Here is a 22641-nt window from a genome sequence, read left to right on the forward strand (position 1 = left end):
AAATGAACTCTTCTTCTGTCAGCAGTTTCGTCGGATGTATTTCCCCAGCTCACCGCTTGCATTCTGACATCGGCTGTGCATTCTTGCGTGTGTTGTGCAGAAACCCCTCATTTTTATGTAGTTGAATTTATCAATCTATTTATGACTTCGGACTTTCACGTCACACTTTGGAAAGCTCACTCTGAAATTGTTCCTTTTAATTCTACCATGCTTCCCCCCCGCTCATTTTTTGGGTTTGTTTTCTCATTATTTTACAATCCTTGATTCATCTGGAACTTATTTTGCTATGGGAGTGAGATAGCGATCCAGGCTTGTGATCACCTGTGGTATAATACAAAATTGCATTGGTCTTTGTTTCTGGTTCCTGGAACAAAGCTTCCCAAACTCTTGGAATTTCCCAAGTGACAGGAGTGTCCTTTATAGAGAGCCCACTGTGGGTTTAGGTTAATGACCATGATTTAGTGTGGGGTCCCTAGACAGGCTCAGGTGGGACTGGACACTAGCAAATCCAAGCAAATGGAGGCCTGGAACTTTCAGCCCCACCCATCAACCTCTGTGAAAGGGTGGGGGTAAGGGAACGATAGACTGACTCTATAAAACTTGGACAATGCAATTTTCTGAGCCTCCAGGTTGGTGGAGCACCTCAGTTCCATAGAGACAGAAGCTCCTGGGTTAGTGACCTTTCTGGACCTCGCTCCGTGTATCTCTTTGGCTGTTTTTCTGTATCCTTTATAATATCCTTTATCATCAACTGACAGATATTAGCAAATGTTTCTCCGAGTCCTGTGGGCTGCTCTAGCAAATTAATAGAACCCAAGGAGGGGGTCATGGGAACCTCCGATTTATAGCCAGGTGGTCAGAGCAGAGGTAGCAACCTTGACCTGCAGTTGGTGTCAGATGGGGGCAGTCTTTGTGGGACTGGCCCTTAACCTGTGGGCTCTAACGCTACCTCCATACAGACAGTGTCAGAATTGAGTGAACTCGGTAGGACACTCAGTCTGGGTGTCCATTTCACCAAGAAAGGGAGGAAAAAACCCATCAGACTGCCTTACGGTCCCAACGTCATTTATGAACTTGTCCCTTTCTTCACTGGTAAAAGATCACTTCTAACACAGGCATGGTCTTCAGAATCTGCCCCGTGGACCTGTCTTACTAATGCCTAGGACTGAACTGCCTTTAGTCCTTCTGGTTCCTATCATTACTCTTCTGTTTCAGAATTTTCTGGTCATTCTTGCATACTTATTTTTCAATAAGAATTTTGAAATTGCTTCCTAATGATCCCCCAAATAAAGTAGATGTATTTTCCTTGGACTCGCCCTAAGTGAATAATTAATTAGGGAGAATAGGCCACATTTAATATTAAGTGCCCCTAACCAAGAACAGGGTGTTCTTTCCATTTGTTCAATTTTTCTGCGGCGCCACTTTGAAATGTCCAGTCGGGCAGCTCCTGGGAGCAACCATAGCCTGAGGGTGCCCCCTCGGTCACTGGGAACAGGTCACACAGATCCCCAAGATCAACGGGTCTGCCTGGTTGGACAGCTGCAAGGCTGAGGGAAGGACATCTTGCGATTTGCCCCTCCTCCCTGAGCCTGTCCCAGCAGCCCCCTCTTCTCTGTTTTAGGGTCTTGCAACATTTGTGATTTAATCAAGCCTCATTTCCACAGGGGCATCTGGGGATAAAGCCTGATACTTCCTTGCGAACTGGTCAAGCCTTGTGTTCCCTGACCATCGATACCTAGGACTCATCACACGGGAGCCAGGGGATCATTTGGCTTGGGCCACATCATCACAAGAGGACTCAAATTTACACTTCTCACCCCAACATCATTTGAGGTGACTCACAGAGGCACACGGAGGGAATTGAAAGAAGGCATTCATTAGAAAACTTAAATGTGAGTCCCATTACCAGACTTCATGCCAACCAGGCACTATAAATCTGACATAAATCATGTACCTGATGTGTGAATAGCAGAGTTATATTGCAGGACATTGCCATATATAAAGGAATGCAAAAAAAAAATTGTCAGCATATTAAAAAAGATTTTAACGTTTATTTATTACTGAGAGACAGAGAGAGACAGAGCATGAGCATGGGAGGGGCAGAGAGAGGAGGAGACACAGAACCCAAAGCAGGCTTCAGGCTCTGAGCTGTCAGCACAAAGCCCGACGCGGGGCTCGAACTCACAAACCGTGAGATCGCGATCGGAGCTGAAGTCGACACTCAACTGACTGAGCCACCCAGGTGCCCCTAAGCCTACATATTTTTATTGACACATAGATATCACTCAAATCATCATTGGTATAATGCTTGGTGTTTTATCAAAACCTTTAAAGTTATATCACCTTACTACCAAAATTCTGACTCTTATGATAGAAATACTTCAAATGTGATGCTTTTTCTATACAGAGAAATAAAACGATAATATTTTGTTATAAAATACAAAATATTGTTAATAAAATACACTGGTTTGTAGTTTAGTGCAAAAATTAAACACGCACCATAATATCTGCAATTCTGTCTTGGCAAAGCTTCAGTTTTTTCCTGGGTTGGAGGCCTCCTAAGTGGAAGCGTCCCAGGGGTCTCTTGACCCCAGGCCTTGACCTGTCAGTGCAGCATCCCACTTTAGGACCCTGGACTTCAGAAAATCAGGGTTTGGGGTGCCTGGTTGGCTCAGTTGGTTAAGGGTCCAACTTCAGCTCGGGTCATGACCTCATGGTTGGTTAGTTAGTTCCAGCCGCACCTAGGGGTCTGCGCTGTTTCAGATCCTCTGTCTCGCTCTCTCTCTGCTCCTCCCCCCATCCCATGTGCACATGTGTGCACTTTTGCTCTCTCACTCTCTCAAAAATGAATATTTAAAAAAAAAGAAAGAAAGAAAAGAAAACCAGGGTTTAAGCCCCATCTTAACTCACATAACAATTTCCTTCCGGGTCTGCTCCAGCATCATGTACTGTGTCCACTCCTGTTCAGTTTCATATGTCTTAGACTGATCCACGATCTTTTGGAACATTGTCCTCTTCCTGCAAAATAGACCAGTTTGTTGAAGGAGCTCATCTCAGAATAAGGCAACACCCCGGCTTCTAACACTGGCTGTTTCAGACAGAGGCTTATTAAAGCAACGTAATTAACTACAACAACAACAAAAGGTTTAACGAACCAAGGCCCGAGAATCAACACCTAGGTTCTAACCCAGACCCTGTCACCAATTTGTTGCCTGATCTCACTCAGCAAATCTCTTTCCCTAGATTTCGGTGTCCCGTGGATACAACGGGGGTCATAACACCGAACTCCCGGGGATGTACTCAGAGTTAATGTTCCATAGCACAAGTGTTGCGCCTGGCACACAGTACATGTTAAATGAGTTAGAACTACGGTGTTTGTTATTATCACGTTCATTGTTATTGTTATTCTTGTTCTTAAAAAGGAAAGAAATACCAACTTGAAATACAGGGCAAGGTCTGTGGCGATGATTGCAATGTCCATCATGTGGATTGCATGCTCGTGCTGCCTGCGATTGAGGTTTTGAAAGATATTCAGGCTCTAAAGAGAAAATCATAGAAGAGATGTGATGCTGGCGGGCCAGCCACGCAACTACTGATGATGACCCCAGCTGTTTGGAGAGGCAGCCCAGGCCAATGGGAAGAGTGCTGCTCGGCCACACGGAGGCTTCTTGTGAAATGGGGGCTCACGGCAGCCAACGCAGAGGGCCCCCACCCATCCTACCTCATCTCTCAGCAACGTTTTGCCAAACTCCAAGTGGTGTCTTTCCAAGATGGAGGACCCATGGAGCTTGGCCAGTGGATTCTGGGATCTGAATGGGAGAGAAAGAGAGAGAGAGACACACACACACACAGAATCAGCACGGAAGGGCCAAGAAGGAGGTTGAGCACATCATCCAGTCCCATCCCCTCCTAATTCTGCAGGCAGAGAGGCTGAAGGCCAGAAATGAGAAAGAGCTGGTCACACAGCGAGACCGCATCAGGTCTCCTAAGTCTCAGGCTTTAGTTTTCCCCACAACTGATTCCGAGCCTCTTTCAGTTACGGTCTGTTGAATAGCGTGTGCCCCCAAAGCACAAACATACAGAATACCCCATGCAGTTTCAGGGATTTATGGATTCCCTGTAATCATCCATGACATTGGCACTGGGCCGTACTTTAAAGGTCACCAAGTCCTAGATGTGATACTCGGAGTTTTAGGGGAAGCCATTGAATTCCCACAAGCAATGTGTTTATGCATTAAATATTTGTTGAGTGCTTACTAAGTGCAAGCACTGAGCTCAGTACTTAGCTTCCCGCAAGGTAAAATGTACACACAATCTCTAGCCTCAGATTGGACTGTTCTAGCGTCTATTTATGATTTATAGGCTGTGGGCCCCAGGCCGATCCTCTGTTTCCCCACCCATAATATGAGCATAACACTAGTCCCTGCTCTACCCAGCCTACACGGTGGTCGTGAAGGTCTGCCAAGGCCGTGGTTCAAGAACCACGTTTCAGAGGCTGTCTGGAGTGTAAGCTCGATGAGGACAGGGGCTAGGTCTGTTTTGCTGCCATGGTACCTCCTTTGCCTACCTCCTAGGGCCTACCACACTCACACTAGGAGCATTACAAAATACAAAGTGAATGAATGAACCAGCATCAGTTCATATTCGTAACATTTGGGCTTAAATGAGTTCAGCAGCTGGGGAAGGAGGAGAGGGAGGGAGTTTAATATATTACCACTATAACAAATTACTATAAATTTATTGGCTTCAAACAATAAGGATCTATTATCTTACAGCTCTGGAGTTCAGAGTAAGATGCATCCACAGAGCTACTTTCCTTCTGGAGTCTGTAGGGGACAACCTGTTCCCCTTGCCTCCTAGATTGTAGAGGCCACCTATATTGCTTGGCTGTGGCCCATCCTTCTCCTCTCTGAGGAGAAGCATCCTCTCTCTCTCTGACCTTCTGTCTCCCTCTTACAAGGACTTTTCTAACTACATGGGGCCCACTGGGATAATCCAGGATAACCCCTATATTTTAAGATCTTTAATCACTCCTGTGAAGTCCCTTTTGAACACAAGGCAACATAGTCCCAGGATCCAGGCATTGGGTCATGGACATATTTAGGGGTCATTATTCTGTCTATCACAGGAGTTTACGCAGGAGGAAGAAGGGCAGGAGGAAGAAGGAAGCTGTGAACTGTGGGACTCCCCCTTAGCCAGTGAGTCAGTCTGTCTGAGAGCCTTTCAGATCTGGGTAATGAATCCCAGGAGTGGGAGGTAGAGGGGGCGGGCAGTAAGGGCCAACTCACTTCATCTGGTAGAGGTTGTTGGTGCCTCTGTGGTCAATGTCATGGCAGAAGGCAGCGGTGACCATGGCCAAGGCCTCTAAGTCCGTGAAGTATCGCTTCAGCTTTCCCGTCTGGAAGAGTAATCAGAGGGTGCCACTCACTGCTTCCTTGCAGGGGTGGGGAGCAGAGCAGGTGTGAGGGCCAGGGCCTGGTGCTTAGAAACCCAGGCGTAACCTTCACTCTCCCCCTGGCACAACAGCATGACCAGATGTTTGGCTGGGACTAGGGGTTTTTCTGGGATGTGGGACTTTCCATGCTCTAACTGGAACAGTCCCAGGCAAGTGAAGATGGCTGGTCACCTTACTCCTGAATGACCTTACATGGTCCCATCTCCCCCTGGTCCTCAGTATCCCAATCTGCACACTGTAGGAGGAGGGCATTGGACTAGATGGTTGTTGAGAAATCACAACTGTCAGGTTTTAGGATCCAGACAGTTTTTGAACATGCCCGGACTGGCAAAGTAAACCATCCAAACCGGTCTATAGTTTAAGCACAGCCCAGGAGAATCCTCCCTCACATACTTCTTGTTTATGCTGGGTGTTAGACTAAAGGGTGGGGAAGAGCTCACGAGACGTGATGCTGACTCTGTGACTTTAAGAAATAAATCAAGTCTCTGTGGTATCACTGTCACCTTCTGCGGTGGCCTGGCCAGAATCCCTGCCTCCAGGCCCCAGTGCTTACTCTGGCCTGACCGTTCCAGCCGTGAGAGAAGAAATGCGGATGAGTGGGGCTGGACAAGGGCAGAGATTTGCATCATAATCTGAATGGGACACACTTTTACATGAAATATCTCTGAACCGTCTGAGCCAAAACGGCTGACACAGGTACACATAGGCACGTCCATCCAAGGACGCTGGGGCAGTGTCTGTAACCGTGAATGATCAAAGACCACCCCTGTGTCTAACAATAGGGGGCTGGGCACAGAAATTATGGTATATCTGAACAATATAGGATACTATGCGGCCATAAAATTCTATCGTGGAGAAGCCTCGAAAACATTATGCTGGGTGAAAGAAGTCAGACACAAAAAGCCTAATACTGTACGAGATTACTTACCTGAGGTACTTAGGGTAGTCAAATTTATAGAGACAGAAAGGAGAAAAGAGGTCACCAGGGGCAGGGAGTGGGGAACAGGGAGTGGTGGTTTCATGGGGACAGAGTTTCTGTTTGGGAAGATGAAAAATTCTAGAGGTGGATTGTGGTGATGTTTGCACAACACTGGGAACGTGGTTAATACCACTGACTGATCTGTACACGTAAAAGTTGTTTAAATGGTAAGTCTCCTGTCATGTATATTTTACCGCAATAGCACATTAAACATACGAAGAATGGGATTGATATGCTTATATTTTTTCAAATGAAAAAAGCATTTTAAAGGATATTATTATTCAATTGGCTGTAAATAAAATAAACCGTGTGTGCGTGTGAGTGTGTGTGTCTGTGTAAAAATACATCTCGATGCTTCTAGAAGAAAACGCGGAAAGAGTTGTGCCATGGTTCTCTCTAAATAACTGGACTGGGGTTGGGGTTAGCCTGCAGCTTTCCTCCGCTTTTTATTTTACACGATTCTCTGTGCTCGGAATTCATAGATGCTAAGCATGTACTCTTTTTGCATCAGTTTTAAAAAGCAACAAATCGAGAGCAATGCTGCGGCCGCCGGGTGGAGGTGCAGAGGTCGTCTGGTGTGACGGGAGCCCCAGCTGCCACCATCCTGCTGCCATCCTACCGCCGCCGTACCACCAGCAAGGAGAACATGGTCTGCCCCACGTTGAAGCCGTGCCGCCAGTTGTGGTAGGTGATCCTGCGGTAGCCCTTACTCAGCGAGTACATGAATCGCACCAGCGCCTGCGAACACATGCGCAAGAGTGAGGTCTGGAGCCTCGCCTCCTGAGGGAGTCTCCCCAGCAGTGAGGCCTGGGGTCCCGCCTCCTGAGGGAGGTCCCAAGCAGTGAGGTCTGAGGCCCCGCCTCCTGAGGGAGGTCCTCCAGCAGTGAGTTCTGGGGCCCCGCCTCCTGAGGGAGGTCCTCCAGCTCCCACACTGGACAGGAGCGGGCCAGCAATAGCTGCAGTCCTGCCATGAGAGCACTTTGCAAGCTGCTAAATCCTAGGAAAATGGATGTCGTTATGAAACCAGGTAGATGTAAGTCACTCCACTTACTCCACTAGTTAACCTTCATCAATGTTTCCCAAACTGTGCCCCGGGAGAGCTACTGTCCTGGGAGATGCTGTCAGGAGCTTTACCCGAGAGGAAAACAAAAGGAGTCTCTAAATCAGTAGGTCTCCAACTTGAGTGCCCATCAGAATCACCCAGAAGACTTGTTAAAACACACAATTTCTGGTTCATTAGAACTGGGAGATAGTGTGTGTGTGCGTATGTGTGTAAGAATTTGTGCTACTGGGGCCCCTGGATGGCTCAGTACGGTTAAGCTTCCAACTTCTGCTCAGGTCACCATCTCACGGTTCGTGAGTTCAAGCCCCGTGTTGGGCTCTGTGCTGACAGCTCAGCCTGGAGCCTGCTTCGGATTCTGTGTCTCCCTCCCTCTCTCCCTCTCTGCTCCTCCCCTGCTTGTGCTCTCTCTCTCTCTCATTAATAAATAAACATTAAAAAAAAAAGAGAGAGAGAGAGAGAATTGGCGCTGATACATTCTCAGGTGGTGCCGATGCGGTTTGGGGCAGCACTTTGAGAACCACTGTTTTAATCAAACAAATCCGGGAAATTCTGCAGGGAACACACCCCAGCCCCACCTTCACTGTCCCTCCCCCAACCACCTAGATTCCCAGCACACTGAAAGGAATCCTGCAGGGGAAGAGTTCTGTTTGAACTGGTTTGACCCGCCTTTCCCACCTTTGTTTGATTATAAGTAGCCATTGATTCACAGCCTCAGAACTCAGTGCCTTACAACCCACCTCAAGAAGCGATGCCCCCAAAACACCACAGTTCAGAGGAACTGTAGGTCTCTTTTCTGATACATGACTCATCTGTGCAACATGACTAATGCGTTAAATCCTACAAGCTGAGGGCGCACTGTTTTTGAGGCTTTACAGATTGAGTTAAAGAAAAAAAAAAAGCAAGCAAGAAAAGAAAAAAGGAAATCAGAGAGGTTTATTTCGACCTTACCTCCTGAGGAATGTGAAATTTATCTACCACTTTGAGCTCATAGTACATCTGTATCCCACATTTCACTAGCTCCAGCTCTGTCAGGGGCAAGTCGCTGAAGTGGAATTTATTAATTTCATATTTCTCCGCATCTGGCAGCTCTCCTTGCTGGGTAAGGAACAGAGGCAAGTGGTTGGAGCACATGAAGCGTTCCTGGGTCTCTCCCCCACCCAGCCCCGTCCCCATCCTGCGTCTGCCGGGAGGATCAGAGCAGAGTGACAAGGGTCCTGCTTTGCAGAGACAGCCCCCCACCACGCGCATGCTCAGGGCGCACCCTGCAAGAGTCACACGCGAGGGCCAGCGCTGCCCTGCCCTGCTCACCAGGATCTCAGCGAGTTCCTCTTCCTCACATTCCCATGGCTCCTTCCCGTACACCTCTCTGGTTTTCTGCCGGGGCCCAAAATAGAGAGAGAAAAAAAAATCAGTTGCTATATCTGGGGTCTCCATATCCCTCCGCTTTCCATTTCCATTCCCTTTCCTCCAATTCATACACAAAGCATGCAACTAAACTAAATCATGCATGTAAGTCATTTGGTGCAGTGCTACTAGGCACATCGTAAGCACTAGAATTAAATGATGTTGTTGCTGATATTCTTGTTATTATTACTGACTTGGAGTCAGAAGGTCTTGTTCATGGTTCTGGCTTTTCTTCTGGCTGCGTGACTCAAGGCAAATTTCTTCCTTCCCTGGGCCTGTTGCGCCATGCACGTGCCAGAGGAGGCCGGGTGGGGGTGGGAGTGGGGGTGGGGGTGGGGGGTGGGGTGGGGACCTGGACCCAGTTGCTTGTTTCTGATTAACTGGTTCACTGAAGCTATGCTTGCGTAGTGCCCACATACCCATCACTTGTCTGAAGTCATGAACTGAGACAAGCGAATTGTGAGTCAATTCATCCACACTAGATGTTTTCTCCTTTGAATGTATCAGTTATTGAGATGAAATTATCAAAGATGTTGTGATAGGTTCCCAGCTTAAGAAATCACTTCTGAAAACATTGGCCTGTCTTGTTTCAACTTGTGAGGTCTATAAGCAAGGTCTTGGGAGCTTAGCTGGGCATCCTATCCACTGCCATTTGGCTAACTCAGTTTACTTCTAAGATCATGGTCTTTTTCAGAACAAAATCCCAGTAATGATGAATCACTAATTCCCACGTATCTTTGAAAGCGCCTCATCCAATTTCCTACCCCAGACAGGACTCTCCTCTATAGCATCCCTGGTAAATTCACATCCAGCCTCTACTTGGATGCCTCTCTTGACAGGGTGCTCACTACCTCACAAGGCAGTCCATTCATAAGAGTGGTAGAGAATTTGCTCATTATTTGGACAAAGGTTGAGTGAGACCTATTTAATGAGTGAGACCTATTTAATGTCCCCTGGGTGATTAGGGGACAAGTTACTTCCCCCTTGGGGGCCTCAGTTTCTTCATATCTACAGTGGGGATAGAAACCCTTACCCTGCCCACCTTAGTGGGCCATTGTGAGCGTCAAATAATATTATAAGTGTAAAATTGCCTCATAAACTGCAACGTGGTTAAACTATGTGAGGAGTGCCTGCTAACCTCCAACTCCTGTCATACTTCTTTGCTCACCCAACTCCTCTGGGATCTGATTGTGTTTCTACATGAGTCAACCCCCTAGAGGGAGTCTCTGAGAAACTGACCATCGTCCACTGGGCTGTCAGATAGAGATTCCTCTCAGAGTAGAGGCTGTGGTTGGGCGACTCTATCTCTCCTACCAAATCAGCCCTCAGCACAGTGAAAAATGGAATTTCTAGAGCTGTGAAGCCAAGATCTGGCCCTACGACTGAGGTGATGCGTGAGGGACAGCTGTCCCCAAGCCACGCAGGGCAGCCATTTTGTGTGACTTTCTGATATGCATGGATCCATCCATCCATCCGACGTGAGGGGCCAGGGGCATCCCTGTGGAAGGCAAGCCTACCTGTCTCTGCCTTCATGGAGCTTTAGTATTGCTCTGGCCACATCTCCAGGATGCGGTGGCTGCTAGAGCAGAAACAATAGAAGAGCTTTACCCACCAGGATTGTCTGGATCTCTTCGTTGTCACACTTCACGTGGTATTTTACCATGTCCTGGAAAATGTCCTTCCTGTTTTCAAGTTTGTTCATTGACTCATAGGTGTCAGGATTTAAGACGGACCAGCCCAGGAACTGAGCCAAAGACTGCAAGGAAGGAAAAAGCAGAGTCAGAGGCAGAACACCCAGGCCTCATCCTGCCTCTGCAGTTGAGGCCAAGGCTTGAAGGTTCCATTTCCTCGGCTGTGAGGTGGGTTCGATAAGCTGGGCGCTGCCCTCCTCAAAGAGATGTTGTGAGGATAAGAGAAAACGATGGACGAGAACGCGCTTTCTAATAAAGCACCAACACACATCAAGCACCTAATACCTTCGCACAAGGGGAACGTGTTGGGCCTGTGTGGGGGCAGGAGGTATTCTCATTTTGACTGTGATCCTAAAAACGCTGAAAGGTGAAGTTTGTTAATTCAAAGTGGTTTTAAGGGGAGTGTGGATTTCTCTGACGACACGGGCAATGCGGAAGTGAGGGCGAAGAAAGCAGACGTTGAGGCAGAGTCGGGGGAGCGGCTACAAGGGGTGAGGGTCCCCCAGCACGCTTGCAACAAGCCACCTCGGAAACCCCACAGCAAAGGCCTCCTGCAAACCATACCTCCATGAGGGTCTCATCCATCTCATCAAAGGGTTTCCCATCTTTGCGATTGTAAAACGTGGCCACCCCAACAATCTCTTCCTTCTTGTTCACAATTGGCATAGAAAGGACATTCTTGATCATCCATCCGGACTCATCCAGAGGCTCTTTCTGCAAGAGAAGCCAGAGTGGGTTACACATTTGTTGCTCGGGAGGACCTTTCATTCAGAAGTCTGGACAGAACTGGGCCTAGAAATGGCGGTCAGAGGGGCGCCCGGTGGTTCAGTCGGTTAAGCGTCGGGCTCTTGGTTTCAGCTCAGGTCACGGTCTCACGGTTTCGTGAGTTCGAGCCCCGCATCAGGCTCTGTGCTGACGGTGTGGAGCCCGCTTGGGATTCTCTGTCTCCCTCTCTCTCTGCCCCTCCCTCACTAGCGCTTTCTCTGTCTCTCTCAAAATAAATAAATAAACTTAAAGAAAAAGAAGTAGCAGTCAGAAAAGGACAAGGGAACAATAATTCGGTCTGCTCATTATCAACAACATGTGCAAAAGAGAGGAAACTAAAGATAATCAAAGGGGTTCAGATGTGTTTAAACAGGCAATGTAGTTCACGTGACTCTGGGCATCACAACTTTCAGACTTTCTGCCGCACAGGCTATTTAGGTATATTTAAAAAGTGCCTGTGCTTTCCATGTAATACGTACAAAATGAAAACTGCAAAACAGCTAGGGACTCTGCGGGTAGGTGGGCAACAAGCTTATCGAATCAGATTGTAGCTGTGTAAACAAAACCTTTGGCTCCTCTCGGTGCTTTGTTTTTCACCTGTCTATTTTGGCAACAGATTAAAGTCGTCTAGAGTGTTTCACCTGCTTCTGATTATTCGCAGATACAGTCTCTCTCTCTCTCTCTCTCTCTCTCTCTTTCTCTCTCTCTCAAGCCACCAAGTGCCGGAATGTGCTTAACAACGCCACAATTAAAGGCTTTGTTTGTTTGTTTAGCTCTTGACTCTTGACTCTTGACGTGACTTTCTGTTACTCTTGGCATGTCATTTTATCTCGGTGGGTCTCAGTTTCCTCATCTGTAGATGGGGACGGTAGCAAGAATATGTGCCTCGCGGAACATACGAGAAAACGGAGGTGAAATTTCTTGCTTAATCTCAAGGTGCCCTTTGTGAGTCATTTTCCATCTGTCAGAGCCTCATTTTCATCATTTATAACAAGAGGACGACTGGACGAGGTAATTTCTAGACTCTTTTTCTGCCAATTCATAAAATATCAGACATTTTATAACGTGCAAGAAACTGACCTAGAAGCTGAAAATAAAACAAGGCGAATAAGGCACAAAGGTTGTCCTCAGGTTGCTTGTAATCTAGAAGGTCAAGGGGCAACTGCACTACACGTGGGGAGTTTGTTATGATACTGGGGGAACCAGAGAAGGGAAGGAAATCAAGGAAGGCTTCCTGTACTTGGAGAGTCTTCTAGTTTGAAAGTTCCAAGATTCTTTTTTTATTGTAATGTTTATTTATTTTTGAGAGAGAGAGACAGAGACAGAGACAGAGCACAAGGAGGCAAGGAGCAAAGAGAGAGAGACACACAGAACCCAAAGCAGGTTCCAGGCTCTGAGCTGTCAGCACAGAGCCCCACGCAGGGCTCGAACTCATGATCCGCAAAATCATGGCCTGAGCCGAAGTCGGACGCTTAACTGACTGAGCCACCCAGGGGCCCCAGAAAGTTCCAAGATTCTTAAGGTGGTGAGATGATGACGAGGACAATGACCACGACAACAACGACAGTGGTGATGATTTCAGTAACGCTGGAAGTCAGCACCTGGTGAAAAAATGACTCCCAAGGGGTGCAGATTACGGCCCAAAGAGCAAGGGGCTATTGGTCAGGAAACATGAGTTCTAGGTCTGCCTCCCCACCCCCACCCCCCCCCCCCCCCCCGGCTCTCTACTTAACCTTTGGGGAAGTTCTTCCTTCTGAAGGCCATGATAAGGAGACAGCTTATTATTAAAAGTGAAATGAGAAAACATTAAAATTTCTTAAGCAGAGAAGGTACTTGATGCAACCCATGTTTCCAAAACTACTCAAACTACTTTGTAGAGAATGAGTTGGAGGAAGAAGACTAGAATCTAAAGTTGAGATCAGATTTTATTTTTTCATGTGGGTACGTGCAATTAATTGAGTAGAGACCAAGTTCTGTACGGATATCATCAGGTTAGCAACACGTGACAACAGTTTGGGCTTGTCCCATGGTCACAGTCAAAACCCTAAACCAAGATGTGCAACTTTAGCTTTGGAAGGATAGTCTCACGAAGCTCTTTCAACATGCTCTTCAAGGAGTAAAAAAATAATTCATGAATTTTTCTAAGAGACATTTTTATTTTCTTCTTAGTTCCTGATTGCTAATGATTTGTTTTTCTTATATCGAGTGTGCTAACGTCAACAAATATTTACAGGAGCTGGAAATATCAAGAAAGATAAGGCCCAACCATTGGCCAAAGGAAGCTGATATTTTGCTGAGGAGAGTTAATCTGAAATCAAGGAAGGGTAATAAAAGATAAGGAAGGGAAATATAGTAGGAGAGAACTCCCCGGCATGGTTTTCCAGGCCATGTGTCATCTGGCCTTAGTCTACTTCTCTAGAATCTCCTCTTGGCACTTTCTTTTTTTTTTTTTAATTTTTTTTTTAACATTTATTTATTTTTGAGACAGAGAGAGACAGAGCATGAACGGGGGAGGGGCAGAGAGAGAGAGGGAGACACAGAATCGGAAGCAGGCTCCAGGCTCTGAGCCATCAGCCCAGAGCCTGACGCGGGGCTCGAACTCACGGACCGCGAGATCGTGACCTGAGCCGAAGTCGGACACTCAACCGACTGAGCCACCCAGGCGCCCCCTCTTGGCACTTTCTGATCTGCCTCTGACTCAAATCCATTGGTCTACTGTAGGTCCTTCCAACAAGCCCTCTCCCTCCTGCAGTCTTCTCCCCTTTCTTTGCTGCCCAAACATAATTTCTCAATTATTATTCCTTGATTAATTCCAGATTAAGTCAGGTCTCCAGAGAGATCCCTTCCTCTGTCCCTCTGTCCTGTGACCAGCACTCCATGGCCTTTCTCCCCATATAATCATGAGCCCTCTTGAGATAATGACCATGTCTGCCTGGTCCACTATGGCAGCCAGTGTAGCACTGTGTCAATTCCTGGCACAGAGGGTGCCCTTCATAAACATTCGTAGAAAAGACGGGCAAAATCAAATGGAGTGTTAAACAACGTTCCGTGAAAAGCCCAAGGAGACAGAAATGAAACAGAAGAAACAGAATAAAACTCCATGGGAGTTTCATAGCGTTTGAGGTTGTATTGAAGGGCAGAGAGGATTTGGGCAGGACACGATAGTTGGGGGGTAGGGGAACACCATAAACAAAGGTCCTGAGGCCAGAAAGCAAAGGGTGTGAACATTAAAACCAAACGGGACCTTGGAATTTACCAAACTAGCTCTCTCCCCACTTCCATGGGCACATGACTTTTTTCCATCCACATTTTCACTTTATCGAGACTGCCTCCCAATAAATAGACGGATTTTAATGTATTCTACTCCTCTTGGGGGGAAAAACATCATATGACTAAGAGATCAAACAAAAAATGACTTGCCTGGAATTCGAAAAAGTCCTCCGCAGGCGCATTCATGATGTTGCAAATCTAAAAGCCACGAGGAGGAATAATAGAGCTGTGATTAGTCGCGATAGCAATACCTAGTGAAGCCCTGCTTTCAGAAATGCTATGTCCTTGCCCAAGGCGTTCACATTCTTTTCATTAGGTACACATGTTCAAGATGGCTTTGAATGATTAACTGAGGTTATTGGACAGAAAAGCTACCTGGACCAACATTAGTTCTTGCCATTTGCTTCCTCAGTCATTTCTAAGCTTTGAAAGAAATTAAGGCTACAATTTGTCATTGTTAACAGCTGCAGAGTAGCTCATTTGCTTGTCCCCCTTTTGCTGAATGTTTGGGTGGTATCCCGTTTTTGTTACTATTAATATAAGTAATGCTACTCTAAGCATCTTTCAGTCCGTTACATTTGGGTTTGGTATTGTTTGTTTTGTTAAGGAAAGAGTTTTTTTCTGGGGTCATAAACCCCAAAGTAGAATGAGAAATAAAAGTGTTGTAGCTCTGGTTTTATATTGCCACATTCGTCTCCTGAAAATTGAACTAGTTAACCCTACCATATGGATGGGACGTACCTCACCCCTCCAGAGCCCTGCCCTTGGGGCCACTGTATACAGTTGCATGGTGTGCACACTGCACAAAAGCCCACCACAGAAGGGCTGCCTGGGAGTTAAACTCCAGCTTGTTCTTGACTTGCAGAGAGACGCCCCTAGTCTTTCTCTTTGCACCCACTGAGAAGGCATGCGTTTTCCAAGTTCTCAAAAAGGCACCCAAAGGATTTGAAGTGACCCTGCCTGTCCCATTGGCCATGACCATCATGTGGTCTCAGAGGGTGAGCTGTCTGTCTCTGCTCCTGTTCAAGAGCTGCTTACCTATTGCCGCATCCCTCTGGCCTCTCTTTGGACCATTTCCATCAGTTGCCATTGTTCTCCCCTGACCCCTGACCTCTCTGAGGGCTCCTTCCCTTAGCCATGAGCTTGCTTGAGTCTCTCCCATCCTTGAACGTGAAATCTCTCTTCACCCAAACATGGTCCCAGTAGCAACCCACCCAGGCTTTTTTCTCTTCTTTTCTTTTGTGATTCTCTACCTGCTTATCATCCATCCACCCCTCCGCAGACCCCATGCCAGCTTCCACCTCTGCCTCACCACCAAACCCACTCTCATCAGGGCCGCCAGTGACCTAATTGCCAAACTCGATAGGGTTTTCAGTTCTTATCTCACTAGATCGCTTTTGCTGCTTGGCCGTCTCTCTCCTTGTTGAATCGCTTTACTTCCTCGGTTTCCATGACACCTACTCCCGCCTGGGTCTCCAGATACCTCCGAACCCTCCTTCTAGCCTTCACACGCTCCTCTTTAGTCTTTAAATGCTGGCACCCAACAGCATCCCGCCCCAGGTCCCTCTCACTCTCCCTGGTGACTTCATCCACACACATGGTTTCCAGAACCATCTGGTCCTGATGTCTTTCAAGTCCCCTGTCTCCAACTCTCCTCCCTCTCCACAGCTTCAGAGTCATCTCTTCAGCTGCCCACTGGACATTTGCTGCCTAAAAACGTCTCCGTGTCATCTTGTCTGAAACTGACCTTATCACCTCGCATCCAACCCTCTGGTCAGCACTGCTTATCCAGTCCAGAAGCCTGAGATTAGCCCTGACCCTTCTCTCTCTCTCCCTCTCTGCCCATGATCACGAAGTCCTGCCAACTTTACCCTCCTGATATTAGATCTGGGCCCTGGTCTCCCTCTCTTCATCTTGTCTCTGTCAGACCTGCGTGCGTATTGAATGAGCAAATTTATTTACTGCGCGGCTCGTAGGCCCTCACTGGCTATTGCTGCTAACGAGAGCACTCCTCGCTGCCTGTGCCTTTCTTGAGATGCCCGTCTTCTCTTGCTTGTAAGGATGTGCTTTTTGCTCTGCCTCTTAGTATCTTCAGATCTCTCTTCCATGGAGCTCTCAGAGTTATCTTTTTAAAATGGAAATTGACCGTGTCAATCTCTTGCTTAAAAACTCAGTGCCTATAGGTTGAAGTCCCATCCCGTGACCTGGCATCCAAGGCCACTGCTGTCTGGCTCTTCTTTCCCTCACGAGGCTCATCTGTTGAAGCCTTCCTATCTCAAACCTAATACTCCAGCCACACTCAACTGCATACACCTTGCTGTTCAAACCTCCAGGCCCGTGTTTGCTCACGTCACTGCCTCCACCTGAATCCCCTTTCCTGCTCTTATCTGCCTAAGACCTATTTATTTTAAAACTCAACTCAGACCGACACTCTAGGAAGAAAAGGCTGGTTTAGACGCCCCCTACCCTGTGCTTCTGGTATATCTCTATTGTGCCCTTATCACACTGGAGTAGAAGAATCTGTTTAAAATATCTCCCCAGTTGATTACGAGCTTCAGAACAGAAACTGTATCTGGTGCATCTGTCTTTCCATCCCCAGAGCCAATTGCAGTGCCTGGTACATTGAAAATGTTCAACAAGTAAACTTCTCGCTACAGGAGCAGCGTTGTGTAGCGTGTGCCTGGGGAAGGCTAAAGAGGGGTGACCGGGCTCAAATATGGGGTGATGTGCACCAAGGGTCAAGCGAACTGAGGAATGAGACTCAGGCTTTTAGAGACTCACTTCCCGCCGTGTTTCCTACTCTCTCGATCTGAAATCCTTTTACACTTCCAATGATTCAAGACCCTCCCCCTTCAAAGGTGCATTACTTACCAGGCCATTCTGGGCAACATAAGTGGGGAGACCGCTTACTAAAGCCCAATGATCAGGAGGTGGGTTCCTGTAAAGGCCAAAGACAACTGGTAACTTTTGATATAGGGACAGTTGGACTAAACCCTTGAATCTGGGTCTTGTCCCCCCTCTATTCTCTTGGGGGGTCCCAGTCCCTGCTTACATTCACTACGCCTCAATGACCCCCAAATCTTATCTAAGCATCTTACTATTCAAATTTAGACATGGAAAAAAGCCTGATGAATACAACATTTTATAAGTGCATGCTGAGTTTGACGATCCAAGAAAAAGGACAAGATTCATTCAGCATATTGTTATTGACTGCTGAGCAAAAAGAAGCCCATCATTTCCATTAATACTTATACAGAGAGAGGTAGCTTAATACCATCGAGAGAGAGAGAGAGAGAGAGAGAGGAAACACATCTATGGTGAACTCCTACCATGTACCAAGCACTAAGCTGGGTGCTTTACATACTGATTTATCCCTCACGATAATATTACTATTTTTGATATTATTATCTTTTTAAAAACTTTTTTTAACATTTATTCATTTTTGAGAGACAGAGTGTAAGCAGGGGTGGGGCAGAGAGAGAGGGAGACACAGGATCTGAAGCAGGTTCCAGGCTCCAAGCTGTCAGCACAGAGCCCAACGTGGGGTCAAACTCAAGAACCGTGAGATCACGACCTGAGGGGAAGTCGGATGCTCAACCGACCGAGCCACCCAGGGGCCCCAGTATTATTATCTTTTATTTATTGTAAGATTATGCTTGTTTGTTGTGAGAAAAAAATACAAACATGGAGAAACACATTAAAATCTTCATGAATCATTCTGAAGTGAACATCCATAAAACCACACCCAGGTCAAGAACAACCTTGTCAGCACCTTGGAAGTCCCTGACCTGTCCCTGCCAATGGCAGCCCTCTCCCTGACTCCAAAGGTAACCATTGTTCTGACATGATTAGTTACACTCTTGCTTTTCTGTAGAGTTTTACTACCTAAGTATGCTTTCTAGTAACCTCTAGTTTAATTCTGCCTGTTTTTCAGTTTCATGTGGCTGGAATCCTACGGGGTCTATTATTTCATTTGGTCTCTTTTTCATGTCGCTGTAATCCATTTGTTTTACTGACTACAGTTTTTTTCTTGTAAAACGATAGCACCAAGTATCCATTCAATGACGGATGGCACTTTCCCTCCGCTTAGGGTTAATGTGAACAATGATGTATGAACAGTCTGATGTATATCTGCTCTCGGTTCTGTATGTTGTGTACCTAGGAGATAGAAATACTGAGTTATAAGATGTGCATGTCTTCAAGTTTGCTAGATAAAGCCAAACTTTTCAGAAGTGGTTGTTTCTAGTACAACAGAGTATACTCTAGAGGATACAGCAGTTTATTAGACTTTTCCTTTCTTCCATGTCTCTGTTGATACTTAGTATTTTCAAACATTAAAAAAAAATTCTCTTTGCAGGGTGAGGGTGGGGGGCGGCTGGGGGGCTCAGTTGGTTGAGTGCCCAACTCTTGGTTTCAGCTCAGGTCATGATATCATGGTTCGTGAGATAGAGCCCCGCGTTGGGATCTGCGCTGACAGTGTGGAGCCTGCTTGGGATTCTCTCTCTTCCTCTGTCTCTGCCCCTCCCCTGCTCACACACACACATGCTCTCTCTCCCTTTCTCTCAAAATAAATAAATAAAACTTAAAAAAAAATTTGTTTTAATTCTCTTTAGAAAGCCAAGAAGTTCTCTATGGAGATAATTATATCATGTTTCTCTTAAGGTAGCCACCTGTATTGATGGATGTTTCGAATGTTAAAAACCAACCCTGCCTTCCTGGGTTAAACCCAATTGGGTCATGATATAGAATCCCTTGTAGTTATTATTTGCTTAAAATTTTAAAAAGTAATTATTTTTTTATCGAAGTGTAGCCAACACACAAGATTCCATTAGTTTCAGGCATACAGCAGAGTGGTTTGACAACTTTATACGTTATACCCCACTTACCACAAGTGTATCATCTGTCTACAGCACTATTGCAATACCATTAACTATATTCCCCATGCTGTACCTTTTATCCCTGTGGCTTATTCATTCCTTGGTTGCTAAAATTCGTTTAGGATATTTGCATCTATGTCCACAAGTGAGCTTAATCTGAATATTCCTTTTTTACGTAGCCCTTGCTGGGTTTTGTTGTCAAGCTTATATCACCCACTTCTTTTTCTATTCTTCTGGATGATTTGCATGAGGATTGCATTATTTCTTCCTTAAATATTTTGTAGAACTCACCCCTGAAGGCATCTGAGCCTGGAGTGTCTTTGTGGGAAGGTTTTGATTTATTTTACTGCTCTAAGACTATTATGGCTTTCTATTTCTTCTTGATTTGCATTTAGTAGGTTTTCCTTTTTTTTTTTTTTTTTTTTTTTTTTAAATTTTTTTTTTTCAACGTTTTTTATTTATTTTTGGGACAGAGAGAGACATACCATGAACGGGGGAGGGGCAGAGAGAGAGGGAGACACAGAATCGGAAACAGGCTCCAGGCTCCGAGCCATCAGCCCAGAGCCTGACGCGGGGCTCGAACTCACAGACCGCGAGATCGTGACCTGGCTGAAGTCGGACGCTTAACCGACTGCGCCACCCAGGCGCCCCAAAATTTAAAGTATTTTTGGCAAATTATCCTCTTGTCTTTTTAATGTTTGTGTTACTGTGGTTATTCTCAGTTTAATTTCTGACACAACTCATTTGATGTTCTCTCTATTTTTCTTGTTCAGTCTTGCCAGAAATTTGTCAGTCACATGAATCTGTTCAAGGAACCAACTTTTGGCATTTGTTCATTATTTATCTTTTTATATTTTATTAATTTCTGGGCTTATCTTTATTCTTTGGGTTTGTTGTTAATTTCTTGAGATGTTTTGATAGACGGCTTCTGTCTGCCCCTCCAGCCCCCTCTCAAACCTGCTCCTCCTGTGCCACCTCTGGACTACATAGGGCCTTTGGCCTTCTAGCTTCTAGTTGAGTTTGGCCCAGTGGGGAGACCTGACCAAAGACTAGAGGAAGATAGAACAGTGAGGTCAGATTATTTATTTCCCTGGGCCCCCACTGGCAAGGTTGCTTTGGGCTTGCTCTGTTCCTTGACTAAAGGGCAATGCTTCTCTCAAGGTGGTCTGTTCTACAGGACCCCTTCTTTGTCCAAGTTCTAGAAAACTCTTTATGGGGCCAGGAGTGCTTGTAAAAACATCACTACTAGTACATTCTCTTGTGGTTTTCTTCATTGCACCCGCACCCCTGTAATTGCCCCTTTGTAAATAAGCCCTCCTTGGAATTATCCTAATTTGAACGTGACACCTACTATTTGTTGGGACGCTGACCTATACAGGTGGCTACATAATTCATTACTTTTTCAGCTTTTGTTCTTTTCTAACATGTATACTTAAAGCTGTAAATTTTCCTTTAAGCATGATTTCATTGCATCACATAGGTTTTGGTGTGTAGCGTCTTTGTTGTTTTTCAGTTCAGAAGTTATACTAATTTCCACTGATTTATTCTTTTACCCATGAGTTATTTGCAAGTGATTCCTTCTTTTCAGAAGGGTATTTCTAGCTTCCCTAGTTGCATATGAAGATTATTCTAATTAGCTTTTTGTTATTGGATTCTAGAATATCTTTATTGTGACCAGGGGACATTCCATATATTATTTCAATCTTTTGAAATACATGAAGTTTACTTTGTGGCCCATTATATCACCAGTTATTGTAAATGTCACATGTATGCTTGAAAAGAATAAGTATCCTATAATTTGGGGGATGGGGTGCCATGTTTGTTCTCTCTCTCTCTCTCTATCTATAGATAGATAGATAGATAGATAGATAGATAGATAGACAGATCCATTAGATTAAGTTTAATTATGTTATTTGAATATTCTATATCTGTTTTAGTCTGATCCTCCTATCAATTAGCAAACATGGATTTGTCTATACATTCTTATATTTCTGTCAGCTTTGCTTTTTTTTTTTTTTTGAGGCTGTGTTATTAAGTGTATACAAATTAAGAATTATAATATCTTCCTGTAATAACCAGATGAATTAACCCCTTTATCATTAAGAAGTGACTACCTATATCTCTACTTATGCTCTTTGTCATAATGTCTAATTTTACCTGATATTAATAGAGTTATATCAGCTTTTTCTATTAGCATTTGCATGGTATATATTTTTTTCATTCTTTTACTGTCAACCTCTCAGTATTCTTATCTTTTAGGTAGATCTCTTATAAACAGGATATATAGTATTTCTTCATATCTAGAAAGCCAAACGTTCCTTGACAGACCATATCTTACATGGAAACTGAGAAAGGTAAAATGCTGCCACTTAATCTGAAACATAATGCAGTTTGAACTTGTAATTATTACTTTATTAATATCAACAGACCTCTTTTAGAATTCATTAATTTATTTATTTTTAGTGTTTATTTATTTTTGAGAGAAAGAGAGAGAGAGAGAAAAGACAAGATACTAACTCTTAAACATCCCTTTGGAAGTGGCCCCCTTCACTTCTTTTCACATTTCATTGTTGTGATAGACAGCTTCTGTCTGCCCCTCCAGCCCCCTCTCAAACCTGCTCCTCCTGTGCCACCTCTGGACTACACAGGGCCTTTGGCCTTCTAGCTTCTAGTTGAGTAGGGGGAGGGGCAGAGAGCGAGGGGGACAGAGGATCTGAAGTGGGCTCTGGGCTGACAGTAGACAGCCCGATGTGGGGCTCGAACTCATGAACTGTGAGATCATGACCTGAGACAAAGTTGGATGCTTAACCGACTGAGCCACCCAGGCGCCCCTCTTTTAGAATTTAGAAACAGATTTTTATATTCCACACCTTTTCTTATCTTTTTGTGCCATTCAAAACAACTTTTTGTTTCAGTGCTGTGTTATAGTATATACTCTCTTTTAGTTACTTTATATGGCAATTAAATTCAATATGGGTAAAACCAACAGTGCACATAACTCAGCTGAAGTCCCAGCAATATGAATGGTCATGGCCAAGTTCATGCATAGACAGTCAATAACAACTACATCATGACTGCCATCCGGCTGATAGCAATTATACAGTGTCATTGATTCTGTTTCAGAAATGTCAAAAAGT

General features: G+C 45.3%; 1 protein-coding gene across 4 annotated transcripts in view; it reads right to left on the reverse strand.

Annotated features, from left to right (window-relative positions):
• Positions 1 to 22641, reverse strand: part of PDE6A (phosphodiesterase 6A) — a 63636-nt gene that overhangs the window by 17295 nt on the left and 23700 nt on the right. The window contains exons 7-19 of one of the 4 annotated variants that reach the window (XM_060634679.3): positions 17499 to 17565; positions 14774 to 14825; positions 11157 to 11302; positions 10514 to 10657; positions 8806 to 8871; positions 8446 to 8592; positions 7065 to 7172; positions 5289 to 5398; positions 3722 to 3809; positions 3438 to 3538; positions 2911 to 3018; positions 2500 to 2558; positions 2032 to 2399 (exon numbers count right to left, since the gene is read on the reverse strand). In XM_060634679.3, coding sequence (XP_060490662.1) covers positions 2335 to 2399; positions 2500 to 2558; positions 2911 to 3018; positions 3438 to 3538; positions 3722 to 3809; positions 5289 to 5398; positions 7065 to 7172; positions 8446 to 8592; positions 8806 to 8871; positions 10514 to 10657; positions 11157 to 11302; positions 14774 to 14825; positions 17499 to 17565 — 1261 coding nt within the window. In that variant the 3' untranslated portion in view covers positions 2032 to 2334. Of the gene's footprint in view, positions 1 to 2031; positions 2559 to 2910; positions 3019 to 3437; positions 3539 to 3721; positions 3810 to 5288; positions 5399 to 7064; positions 7173 to 8445; positions 8593 to 8805; positions 8872 to 10513; positions 10658 to 11156; positions 11303 to 14773; positions 14826 to 17498; positions 17566 to 22641 lie in introns of those variants that run through there. The other 3 variants (XM_060634678.3, XM_060634675.3, XM_060634676.3) reach the window with 3 other exon arrangements.

The sequence above is a fragment of the Panthera onca genome, chromosome A1, assembly GCF_046562875.1.
Source record: "Panthera onca isolate mPanOnc1 chromosome A1, mPanOnc1 haplotype 2, whole genome shotgun sequence".
NCBI classification, from domain to species: Eukaryota; Metazoa; Chordata; class Mammalia; order Carnivora; family Felidae; genus Panthera; species Panthera onca.